Source organism: Halichondria panicea, chromosome 14, assembly GCF_963675165.1.
Source record: "Halichondria panicea chromosome 14, odHalPani1.1, whole genome shotgun sequence".
Taxonomy (NCBI): Eukaryota; Metazoa; Porifera; class Demospongiae; order Suberitida; family Halichondriidae; genus Halichondria; species Halichondria panicea.
The window spans coordinates 285,817-298,295 of NC_087390.1; the positions used below are offsets into that span (position 1 = coordinate 285,817).

Consider the following 12,479-nt stretch of genomic DNA (forward strand, 5'->3'; position numbering starts at 1 on the left):
TCTAAATTTAATTACTTCTAATTATCCGCATCGTAATTTCAAATTCATTGTACACACAACAATTAATAGCACAGAAATTTCATACAATGCACAATCCAACAGTTACACAGCGAGAGCTCCAAAAGTAGCCCTCCTCTAATCTACTGTACAACGTAACACCAAAAGAAATAGCACAATGTTTTATTAAAACTTTTTTTTTTGGTACTATAGGTAACGTGGCTAAGATGAGAACTCCATTTTCACTTGTGGCTATTTTTGAGCTGTGACGAGAGCCAGTCTAGTCCTTCGTAAAGGCCGTCTCCACTGGTTGCGCACGTTGCCTGGATGTACCAGTTCCTGTTACGAAGGCTATGTAGACCGAGCTTATCAGTGATCTCAGCGGCGTTCATAGCATTGGGCAGATCCTGTAGAGAGAGTTCGGGAGGTTAGGGGAAGTCAAAGCCATAATTATGTACACAGGAAAAAAAGGCTTATAATTATATTAAAATTATAATAACAGGAAAACTATTACGGTAATGATGACGTACATGTACTGCAACGCTCAGTATAACCAGCTACACCCACACACACACACAAGACAGCTATATTGTGTACACTAACCTGCTTGTTGGCAAAGACCAATAATACGGCATCTCTGAGTTCGTCTTCGTTCAGCATTCTCATCAACTCTTCCCGTGCTTCTCCGACACGTTCTCTATCGTTGCTGTCCACTACAAAGATAAGTCCTGGGGAGGCAACAAAGAGAGAGACGATGAATACAGTGTAGTTACATAATACAAAAAGGGCTCTAGACAAATGTGGTCAACACATGTGACGTCATTTCCTGCTTTATTGCCTGAATACTAGAAGGAGGACATCGCAATCAAAGGTCTCTATACTAGAGCCAATATGTTCATCCACCCACGCACATACATACACACATGTACATACATGCGTGGGGAATACACTAGGCAGAATATAGACAAGTAGTTGGCTTAGAACACAATTTGTAGCAGTACTAAATATACATGTAACTAGAACAGCAACTACCAGACCCACACACACACACAAGCTGCACACACACACACACGAACAGTTACGGCTGTGTTCCTCAGACCCATCAGATTAGTGACAGGCACCCGTTTGTGTCTTCACACACACGACTAGACTAGCTAGCCGAGGTGCTTTGAGCGCAAGGATGGAATCATCACAGGAGTCACAACTTACTCCACCGTACAAAACTAATCACTACAAAGCTTGGGACAATACAAAACTATCCACAATCATAATTAAGCTTAATTAGTCTACATGTATAATGAAAGTAAAGAGGCCACATTAGAGAGATGCTACACACAACAGTCCTAGAGAAACAGCCACGATCTCACGGCTTAGTCTTTACACAAAACACTTTCAGGTCACAATCACTTTATGAAACAGCTTTCCCCTCTGACAAATAATGTAGGGCTTGTGTTTCTATATAATGCCCACCCTGTGTGTTCTGGAAATAATGCCTCCATAGGGGCCTGATTTTGTCCTGACCGCCGACGTCCCATACTGTGAAGCTGATGTTCTTGTACTCCACTGTCTCCACGTTGAACCCTATGGAGGGAATAAACAACGAAAGAATGAATACGTAATAAATATAATTATAATTAGTGTGTGACATGTAATACATACTTGTGTACTTTTTACCAAATACACAAGAGATGAATAAATAATCTCTCAGACAAAATAAAGAAAGGCTTCGGATCAAATAGATCTAGCTGTAATAATAATTATTAGCTGGCACAGCATACCCATACAAGGAAACGCAACACTAGCATAATTATAAGACACACACAAGGTATACTATAAGCAGCCATCAAAATCGAAGTCTTGCTAAAACACAAAATTAATGACAAATGTTCTCTACATGTACGTACGTATAGCTATAGACACACATTGAAACCTCTTTCGATACAGCTACTATAGCATAGTGGGACACTCACACGTAGATCTAGCTACACATACTTGTAGGGTACCATATCAAGTTACAACATTTACCAATTGTAGGGATGGTTGTGACAATCTCTCCTAGTTTAAGCTTGTACAGAATAGTCGTCTTTCCAGCGGCATCCAAACCCACCATCAATATTCTCATTTCTTTTTTACCAAAAAGGCTCTTGAACAAACTTGCAAACGCTCCCATGGCGAGTCTCTGTTAGTTAGCTTTCTTGAAACAAATGGTGTCACTTCAAACAGCTACAAGACCTCCTTTTCTGACTCGGCTAGCCCTCTTTTTGCTCTTATCACAAGACTGCTTCCTGCCTCATCAAAATGGCCACCGTGAAACAGTCAACGTCACACGTGCCACCGCAGCAGTTTTCTTTCTTTCTTTGTCACCTTTTAGGGGGGGCCACACCCATGTACTACGCAGTAGCGCGTGGGCTTCGGAGTTTTATTGTGTGGGTGTCGGGAAAGGGGGGTGGGGCTCAAAGCTAGCACATGGTTCTGCTGTGCTGTACAGTCAGCAAGTTTCGCCTTACAGCATTCGATATTCTTCGTTATTCTTGTATCAACAGCGGATGTACTTATCAGGAGCTAGGGCTCAAGGAAGCAAAGCAGTTCTGTACACAGTCTTTAGAAATGGGAAAACCAAGTGATACACAAGACACAGCAAGTAAGTTTAATATAGTCTGTGTACTAGACCTGTACTGTGTAGCTAGTACAATACAATGCCAGGTTTATACAATCCTTTTACTGCCCTCTACAGTGGAAGTGGCTGGTACTGCCTCCCCCTTCACCTTCACCGCTCCCACTCATGCATCGTGTATTCTGACAGCAATGAACGATTGCCGAGACCGAAATGAGCTCTGTGATGTCATTCTATACACAGAGGAATGTGAACTCAGTGCACACCGGATAGTGCTAGCGTGTTGCAGTCCCTACTTCAGTGCCATGTTCAGCAACAAACATCGCGAGAGCAAACAAGACAGAATTAAACTGATCGGAATTGACTCACAATCTTTGACGGATCTAGTTGCCTACGCGTACACGTCCACGCTTGTTATTAACGAAAGCAATGTACAAAATGTACTGGCAGGAGCCGGTCTACTTCAAATTACTCCGGTTATCGAAGCTTGCTGTGAGTTTTTACAGTCCCTTCTCGACCACGAAAACTGCCTCGGAATTGCATCCTTTGCTGAAATGCATGGTTGCTTAAAGCTCTACGAATCCAGTTGGAGTTTTGTACTTGAAAATTTCAGTGATGTAGCGAAAACAGAAGAATTTCTTTCGATCCCTCATGAGTATCTCATCGAGCTTGTGAAGTCTGGGAATCTCAGCGTCCAATCAGAAGAGTCGGTTCTCGATTGTGTTCTCAAATGGTTTAATCACAACAGAGTGGAAAGATTGGCGGGACTAGCAACTATTCTGAAACACGTTCGACTCCCTCTGATCGCTTCTGATGTCCTCAAAGATAAAATCCTAGGAGACCCCCATCTCTCGTGTTCGCCAGATTGTCTCGCACTGGTTGCTAATGCCAACAGATGTAGCCCCGATATCGATGGGGGAGCTCCAGACAGTCCTGAACATGTCCAATTCATCCCCCGCAAGTCCATCGGTCAAAGCACGGTTCTATACGTTATTGGAGGGGAGAGAGCCCCTGGCCGTTTAAACGTAGATGTGGTTGAACGATTTTCGCCCTCAAAGAACGCCTGGACGGAACTTTGCCCCATGAGTACGAGTAGACGTGGAATGGGTGTGGCTTCAATGGACGGCTATGTATACGTTATTGGTGGCTCCGATGGTTTGAATTCGCTTCGATTGGTCGAGAGGTACGATCCAGTTTCAAACAATTGGACAAAACTAGCCGATCTACACCAGGAAAGAAGCAGTGTTTCAGCAGCTGTGCTCGATGGTAAACTGTACGCCATTGGAGGCTACGATGGTAGCACAAGTTGTTTGGACTCTGTGGAGAGATACGACCCGATAGGAAACAGCTGGACATATGTAGCAAATATGAGCCACCAGAGAAGTATGAGTGCTGTAGGCGTGTTAAACGGTTTTCTCTACGTTGTTGGTGGCTACAACGGTGCTGCCGACTTGTCCACCTGCGAAGTCTACAATCCCATTACAAATCAATGGACCGATATCCCGCCCATGAAGGCGTGTCGATGTATGTCCGGTGTTGGTGTCCTGGACAATAAAGTGTACGCTATTGGCGGCTGTGATTGCTCCAAATCGCTAAACAGCATCGAAATATACGATCCCCAGAAGCAGGCCTGGGAGCTGGGCCCGGATATGTCTGATCGTAGGAGTGGCCTGGGCGTGGCTGTTGTCGGGAGTAAGTTGTACGCAGTCGGTGGATACACGGGAGACGAGTATCTGAGCAGCATGGAATGTTACGACCCGAAGGTTGGTGGGTGGAGCCTCGTGGCTCCCCTAGGATGTGGCAAGAGGAGATTTGGTTGCTGCTCCTAGCTAGACTGGCGGACCTATTTTATGACATGTATGGACTGCTTAGTTAGTTTCTACGAGTTTAGTTTCTACTTCTACACTCATTTTATTTTTGTCAGAATTCATGTTTATTGTTTGTAATAATAATAGCATATGCTGATCAAGACCATGTACTGTACATTATACCTAAAATAGTAATAATTATTTTTCCTTGTTATAGCTTATGCTTTGCTATTAATTTTTTGTACTGCTGTGGAATTTTTTTTATAGACTAGCCTCCATTCCAGGCCGCACTGGCCTTGTGAAGGAGGCTAATGCTAGACATGCAATAGTCAGTCATGCATGTGATATTCACAATAACATTAACTCTCAAGACAAATGAACCTGGGAATGGGAATTGTGACGTGGGTAAACATGTTATAAAAATAATGATAAAAGCCTAGCTAGCTCCTATCTATTTCCTTTGTCTACCACGCCCCCTAGAGGGAGGCACAGTTTCCCTGGTAACATGTCCTCGTGGCTGTTCTTGACTCTTCCCCCATTTAGGTCCAATATCACTAACAGAACGTTGGAATTGAACTTCTTCATCTTCAGGCACAGGGTCGTAACCACTCAACCGTTTCTTCTCATAGCTGCCCTTGTCGTTGCGATAAGTTCTTTTGTTTGGTTGATATTGCCTTGGTGGTTGGTCAGAGTCTCTCCTGTTTTGCTGTGGTCGGCTGTAGTTCTGTGTGGTGTGGGGTCTAGGGTCAGAGGTCACTTGCGGCCCATACGGCTGGCTGTGAGAACGTTTGTTGCTGAACCTGTATAGCGAGAAAACGATCGAGATGTGATATAAGACTAGAGGACGAACGTGTATTGTGTACGTGGCTAATTAAAACTTTAAACATCTACTATCTATCTACTGACCATAATCACACAAAGGCCATTGTCTCTCCACACAGTACACTGTAATAACATTATTGTACATGCAACAATTGGGGACGTGTACACTACTGCAAACCACAAACACTCACTGCAAACCCTAACCACTCACTGTCTAGATCTTGGCTCTATACCTCCAGTCAAGGCAGGGCTACTGATGGAATGCCTCAATGCTTGATCATCACCAACTCTACACACCTCTCTACTAGGCATGTGCGTGCGGGGAGGCCGCTGTCCAGCATCAGGTCCACCGATATTAAACATCTTTCCCCCTCTTTGTTGCCTCTTCACAATCTGCGCTCCAGTGGTACCAGTTTTCGACCACACGCCTTGCAACTTAGACTGTGTCAGCCTCGACATGGCCTTGACTGTATCGCTATCATTACTAGCCACAGAGCTCACACTGTTCGTCGCAGAGGATGGATAGCTACTGTCCGGAGTCTTAGTAGATGTACGAGGTTCGAGGGGGGGTCTGATGACATGGGAACGAGCGACCCAAGCTCCGGTTAGTTGAGGGTTAGAGTTCGTTCGTACGCGTACAGGGGTCACGACCTCTTCTCCCGTGATGGGAGCATCAGAGGCTACACTATCGGAGAGGGGAACAGAGAGGCGGCGGGTATCTGATTTTTGTTTAATTTCTATTCGTACACACAGCTCTTCAGTATGCCCTGCCTCTAGGGGAGTGAAGGTGTAGCGGGTCTCACGAGGCCGCAGCACTTTGTCCTTTGTGGAGTGTGTGTGTGTGGTGTGTGTGTGAGTGGGTGGTGTGTGGAGTGTGTGTGTGTGTGTGTACAGGTACTGTATTAGTATGAAGCAAGTACAATGTTAACAATATTACAAAGCAACAGTCAATACACAAATTAGTTTATTGACTTTTCCTAACTGAAGCTACGGACCCTCAAAGTTAGCAAGCACACGCAGATAACAGTACATACATGTACACCTTGTAATAGACGACAATCTCGAGGTGTCCTGGATTAGGCCCCTCCCTCCAGCACTCGGTCACAAAAGGTTGCTGTGTCAGCACTAACACGTCTGTGGGGATGGACTTGGAGAACACAATGTGTACCTCTTTGACGAGCGAGTGTCCGGAATGGTCCCCCTCAAAATCAACCAGATATTTCCATAAATGATCCTATTTGTGTGTGTGTGTGTGTGTGTGTGTGTGGGGGGGGGGGAATATCGTAGAGTTTCATATGGTGGAACTTTTCGTGTAGAGTATCACAAAAAAATTAAAACCGCGAAATTATGTTCTGAGCTGTACGAATATTTTCACCACGAAAATTACCAGTTACATGTATACGGTAACAGAATTGTAGTACGAGGGCGGCTACTAATAGAGGACACCTCTTACCCCTGGCTCTGTTCGTTGTCTACACAGGTTACTGTAAATGATGGTGAGAGTTTCTTTGGTAGGCTCAGGGGGCTTGGGTCGTGGCAGGCTCTGAGGAGGTAAAATAATTAAACTGATAGCAGCGAGAAATTTAAATTTCGTGGGATGCCTAGCTCAAAAGTATTTCGTTGAATAAATTTCGTGGGTTGACTGCTTACCGAAACACTACCAGGCCACGCCTTTAGTTATTGCACGTTATAGGAGATCATCCTAATGAAAAATTTTCGTAGGATTGCTAACCCACGAAAACAGCGAAAATTAAGCCCCTCGAAAATGTCGCGTTATATGGTACCTTAAGTCCAGTGTTGGCTAGCGGGGGGAAGTGTAGGAGGCGATGATTGTCTTGTCGAAGGCCCTCAATCTCATCCTGTGTACGAGAACAAAATCAACAAGTACTACAAATGTGCAAAGTATGTACTTTGTTGGCAAATTCCTAGGATTCCATAAACAATTACAATAATATACAACTGCACGTGTGCCAAACACCGCCCCCCCTTTCAAGAAGATACTGTATGAGCAAATTAACGGACTGAAAACAGACGTGGTTCTGTACAGATGCATTCTGGTCCAGTTAGGTTGTAGTAAAAAAAGTAGCTAAAGACATCTACTTGTTCTTTAGTGCCCACTCACCATGAGCTCCCTGCGGTGGCCCACTGAGAGCACCCCCAGCTGCAGCAGGTCCATGTCGGTGAGTAGGAACAGAGTCTTCCCCGTGATGTGGTTCATGGCAAACAGTTCGGAATACTCACTCCTGCAGCAAGAGTTTAATAGCATCTTTGAACAGCCATAACTTTAGTTCCGTTGGTCCAATGACGTTATTTTTCTGATTTTATGAAAGCTTAGAGCTTAGATCGAGCTAAAATCGAAAGTCTATTTTTGGCCTGATTTTGATACATGGGCTTTTTCCGAAAATGAGAAATTATGGCTTGTTCCAAATTTTAGATTAAACATACCATCTGAAAGAGCTCCTTCTAAATTTTCAGAAAATTATTGAAATCGGACCATTAGAACTCTAGTTATATATGGCTTATGAAAAAAGAGTTGAATTTTAATGTAAGCAACATTACAGTACATGAACATGCAATTTCAATGACCTTTGTGCCCCATTGACTCCGCCCAGTCCGTACACCCAGTTAGCAACCTCCTCTTCATCCCATAAATTAACGTCATGGTCCAGTAGAGACGACACTGTACTTCGAGTGAGTGTGTCACTTAACTGTTTCTCTCTCACAGCAAGGTTTCGCTCTCGCTATGACGGAGGGGTGTAGTTAAGGTATGGTTCAATAATTATGATGCAGAGAGAACACCGTATTACTAGAAGATTTGAAATCTTTGCAAATGAGCCAAATCAGCAGAAAAATTGACCCGTTCTGGCAAGGATCGTGTGCATTTACTAGTACTAATTTTGGTTTTGCGATTTTATTGTTGCGAATTGATCAACACTCGCAAAGTTCGCATAATATGTTTGATGCTCGCAAAACATTTTAGTAATACGGTAATATAAATATAAATGAAATACCGTGTTTATAGAAGCGTTTGCTAGCACAACTAGACCCCTCCCCCTCTGACCTCTGACCTTGTTAAGCTCTGCCTCTTTGCTCGTGAGGCTGTGCTCCATGACTTTAAGATCCTCCAGTTTATCATCTATCTCTTTCTTCCATTTGTCCTTTGACCCCAAGAACGATGCAGTTTCAGCCTCCAGTGAATCTACACAGAATAGGGAATGGCTTTCTGATTCAATATTATATACCGTATAGTTTTTGCTGATTAACATGTACTACGAATATTTATACCCACGAATTTAATATCACATGCATGCATGCATGCATGCGCCAAAAGGTTGCTAATCCACGAAAATTAAATCCGCAAACCGTTTCTAACGGCTGTACAATGGATTATATGGTCATTACCCATGGTCCGAGGCCGAAAAATGACAAATTAGGGCCCCGACAAAATTTTGGATTGAAACACACCATTTTAAAGATATTTTTCTAAGTATTCAGAAAATCCTAAAAATGTTGACATTGGATCAACTGTACTCAAGTTATGGCTGTTGAAAGATGTTCAACTACACCCCCACCCCCTCCGTTTCATCAATGTCTTTTAGCTGCCATAACTTTAATTCTGTGGATCCAAAGTCAAACATTTTAGGATTTTCTGAAAGCTTACAAAAAGACCTTTCAAATGGTGTCATCAAAGTTCATATTTGAGAGATAAAAGTATTTGTCAATTTAGCCGTACCATGGATTATAGCCCATGGTCCGAGGCCGAAAAATGACAAATATGGGCCCCGACAAAATTTTGGATTTAAACACATCATTTGAAAGGTATTTTTCTAAGCTTTCAGAAAATCATAAAAATGTTGACATTGGATCAACTGTACTCAAGTTATGGCTGTTGAAAGGTGTTCAACTACACCCCCACCCCCTCCATTTCATCATGTCTTTCAGCTGCCATAACTTGAATTCTGTGGATCCAAAGTCAAACATTTTAGAAAGCTTACAAAAAGACCTTTCAAATGGTGTCATCAAAGTTCATATTCGAGAGATAAAAGTATTTGCCAATTAAGCCGTACCATGGATTATAGCCCATGGTTCGAGGCCGAAAAATGACAAATTAGGGCCCCGACAAAATTTTGGATTGACATTTGAAAGGTATTTTTCTAAGCTTTCAGAAAATCATAAAAATGTTGACATTGGATCAACTCCACTCAAGTTATGGCTGTTGAAAGATGTTCAACTACACCCCCACCCCCCTCCGTTTAATCCAAATCTTTCAGCTGCCATAACTTGAATTCTGTGGATCCAAAGTCAAAATTTTTATAATATTCTGAAAGCTTAGGAAAAACCCTTTCAAATGGTGTCAACAAAGCTCATATTCGAGAGATAAAAGTATTTGCCAATTAAGCCGTACCATGGATTATAGCCCATGGTCCGAGGCCAAAAAATGACAAATTAGGGCCCGGATGAAATTTTGGATTGAAACACATCATTTGAAAGGTCTTTTTCTAAGCTTTCAGAAAATCATAAAATTTTTGACATTGGATCAACTGCACTCAAGTTATGGCTGTTGAAAGACACCCCCACCCCTCGTCTATTGTACCCTAACGTACCACTCTTGAGCATCTTGTCAAGATGTTCTAGAACTTGTCTGAAGTGAAGTCTCTTGCTAGGATCATGTGTCCAACAGCTGGTCATGAGCTGGGCAAACATAGGGGGACAGGATCCAGGGATGGTCAGACGCTGGGGGAGGGGGGGGAAGGTAACAGTATTGTTATGCTTCTGATAATAATACTACTAACAAGATTAGGGGGCCGGGGGGTAGCATAAAGATATACCTACTGCTTCACAAATATACTTTAGAAAACAGGAGGGGGGTTAGTATATGTACACTGTATAATTATAATACTGTATACCGTATAGCAGGTAATTTTCGTGGGGTAAAATATTCATTATTTTCGTGGGCAAGCTGACCTCCACGAAATTTTAACGTAGGCGTGGCTTACCAGAACGTAGGAATGCAGGCAGGCAACGAAACTAAACACTCACAAAAACCACCGTTTCTCGAGTTGAACGAATTTTTTACCCCACGAAAATTACCCGCTATACGGTAGTATAACTGTAACACTGACAGTACATGCATTGCTGTATTGTGGTACTACGTGTAACACAATTGTGAGGTCTATACGTATGATAGAGAGACTTGGTGTGGCAAGCACTAGTCAAATATTATGACAATATCATACAAAATTGTTATAAACTAGAATCACAGATATCCAAATGGGACCATTTAAATATAAACATGAGCATCATATTACAACATTTATTACAGTCTACTACGTACTGTAACACTGCACATGTACCTCTTCCTTGGCGACTACCAGCCAGGCCACCTGCATGCCCTCGAGGCCTTTAAACGGCACCTCGTGAGTGAGCAGCTCCCACAGAACCACACTGTACGAGTACACATCACACGCTGTAGTTATAGGGAGCCCTTGGATCACCTGAGGTCAATAAAACACATGTTTGATTATAGTACAATGATTCCCCTTCAACTAGCTAGCTACTGTATATTTTCGAGGAGCTAAAATTTCGCGATTTTCGTAAATTGACTTTGACTCGAAAATTTGCAATTATTGCACTAAGAACTGTCTTCTAGAACTATGGTTAAAGATAGCTTATGATTAAATTTTATTGAGTCACTAAATAGTGACTGGCAGTCTCTGTGTTAGTTCTAGTGATTATGTTGGTTGCATGTCCTTATTTAGTATTGGAAGACCTCCCTCTACTGTGGGGGTGTGGTCATTTGAACCTCTATCCTATATAGAAAATAAAAATAAAAACACGCGAAATATTTAGTTTAAGCAATTAGTTCCTCGAAAAATGAAGTGCTATATACGGTAATAAGATACTCAATTGGACATGGTTGACAGTGTTTGCTCACCTCGGGGGCCATCCAGGGGAAAGTCCCCTGCAGGGTCAGCTTGGTCGTGTGGGTGTGGAAATTGGAGGAGCCAAAATCGCACAATTTAGCCGTCAAATCTCCCGATATCACCACTGTAAGAGGATATTTGCATAATAATTTCCAAAATTAATAGCTGACAAGTACATAGTTTTGATAATTATCACACATTCCTAATTTAAGCTATGGCCTCTCAAAGTTAGCTAGCTCCAAAAACAGGCAATTTTCAGAAAAAACATCCAATATAGCTCATGATTTTCCAGAAAATGAAAATTTAGGCCCGAAAGCAATCACTGATCTAAGCATAATTATTGTAGCACTATCAAACTAACCATTCTTTGACTTGAGGTCTCGATGTATGACTGGGACGGGGGACTCAAAATGGAGGTAGTTCATGCCAAGAGCAATCTCTTTAGCCCACAATAGTATCTGATTGAAGTCGATACTCTCCTTCTTAAGGAATTCGTAGAGGGAGCCACATTCAGCATATTCTGTAGCACATAACTACCGTAATATTGGAGATTTGGCAAATTTTAACGGAATATTGCCAAATTTAAAAGCGCCAAATTCAAGTTTACAGGTGGACGCAAAGTCATTGCCATAGTAGCCAAATAAAATAAAAAAAGCCATTTCAGTTCAAAATGCCTCATTTGCTAAATATAATACTCACCAAATTTTTGTCTGTTATACGGTATTTGGCGAGACTACAATGTTGTGATGCAAACACACACTAATTACAAAATTTACACCTTTAAAATTAATTATATAGTAGATGGTGGGAATACTTTAAATATTAGTATTTGACGAACCTGTTATTATTGAGTAGTTAGGGGCAACAGTGACGGCACCATAGAACTGTATAATGTTGCGATGACTGAGAGAGCTCAAAACCTCCGCCTGTGTGTGTGTGGGCGTGTGTGTGTGTGTGTGTGTGTGAGATGCGTGATCGTCCATAAGGGGGGTGGTGTGTGGGTGTGTGTGAGATGTATGATAAGTGTAAAGGGGGTGGACCTCTTTCTCCAGAATGAGCAGTTTCTTGACGGCTACCACTCTTTCCTCGCTCCTCCATAAGGCCCGGTACACACTGCCAGAGGATCCACTGCCCAGAGACTCATAAAACTCCAAGTCACTGAACTCTAACTCCACGAAGGGCATCCCTGGGTAGTATAAGACGACTTCTAGCTCAAATTTAGTGGAGTATTTTAGGCCATTGTGTTTGTTCACAATAACCACGCCCTTTTTTCAAAGAGGGAGTGGTTACTTACGACCTTTGACCCTAACTTTA

General features: G+C 42.5%; 3 protein-coding genes across 3 annotated transcripts; 1 reads left to right on the top strand and 2 right to left on the bottom strand.

Moving 5' to 3' along the window:
* Nucleotides 1-43: 43 nt before the first annotated feature.
* LOC135347677 (ADP-ribosylation factor 1) lies at nucleotides 44-2,315 on the bottom strand. Its single transcript, XM_064545697.1, has 4 exons — nucleotides 2,023-2,315; nucleotides 1,468-1,578; nucleotides 601-725; nucleotides 44-404 (listed from the first exon to the last, which is right to left on the bottom strand). The coding sequence occupies exons 1-4, from the start codon at nucleotides 2,165-2,167 to the stop codon at nucleotides 240-242; spliced, it is 546 nt and encodes a 181-aa protein (XP_064401767.1). The 5' UTR covers nucleotides 2,168-2,315; the 3' UTR covers nucleotides 44-239.
* A 173-nt stretch (nucleotides 2,316-2,488) lies between these two features.
* LOC135347679 (kelch-like protein diablo) lies at nucleotides 2,489-4,667 on the top strand. The gene is made up of 2 exons (XM_064545699.1): nucleotides 2,489-2,638; nucleotides 2,732-4,667. The coding sequence occupies exons 1-2, from the start codon at nucleotides 2,605-2,607 to the stop codon at nucleotides 4,438-4,440; spliced, it is 1,743 nt and encodes a 580-aa protein (XP_064401769.1). The 5' UTR covers nucleotides 2,489-2,604; the 3' UTR covers nucleotides 4,441-4,667.
* A 118-nt stretch (nucleotides 4,668-4,785) lies between these two features.
* LOC135347678 (mitogen-activated protein kinase kinase kinase 20-like) lies at nucleotides 4,786-12,435 on the bottom strand. Its single transcript, XM_064545698.1, has 14 exons — nucleotides 12,206-12,435; nucleotides 12,004-12,091; nucleotides 11,527-11,685; nucleotides 11,177-11,289; nucleotides 10,596-10,736; nucleotides 9,846-9,975; nucleotides 8,310-8,440; nucleotides 7,828-7,982; nucleotides 7,364-7,484; nucleotides 7,026-7,100; nucleotides 6,695-6,784; nucleotides 6,284-6,475; nucleotides 5,453-6,063; nucleotides 4,786-5,219 (listed from the first exon to the last, which is right to left on the bottom strand). The coding sequence occupies exons 1-14, from the start codon at nucleotides 12,347-12,349 to the stop codon at nucleotides 4,871-4,873; spliced, it is 2,499 nt and encodes an 832-aa protein (XP_064401768.1). The 5' UTR covers nucleotides 12,350-12,435; the 3' UTR covers nucleotides 4,786-4,870.
* Between the last annotated feature and the right edge of the window lie 44 nt (nucleotides 12,436-12,479).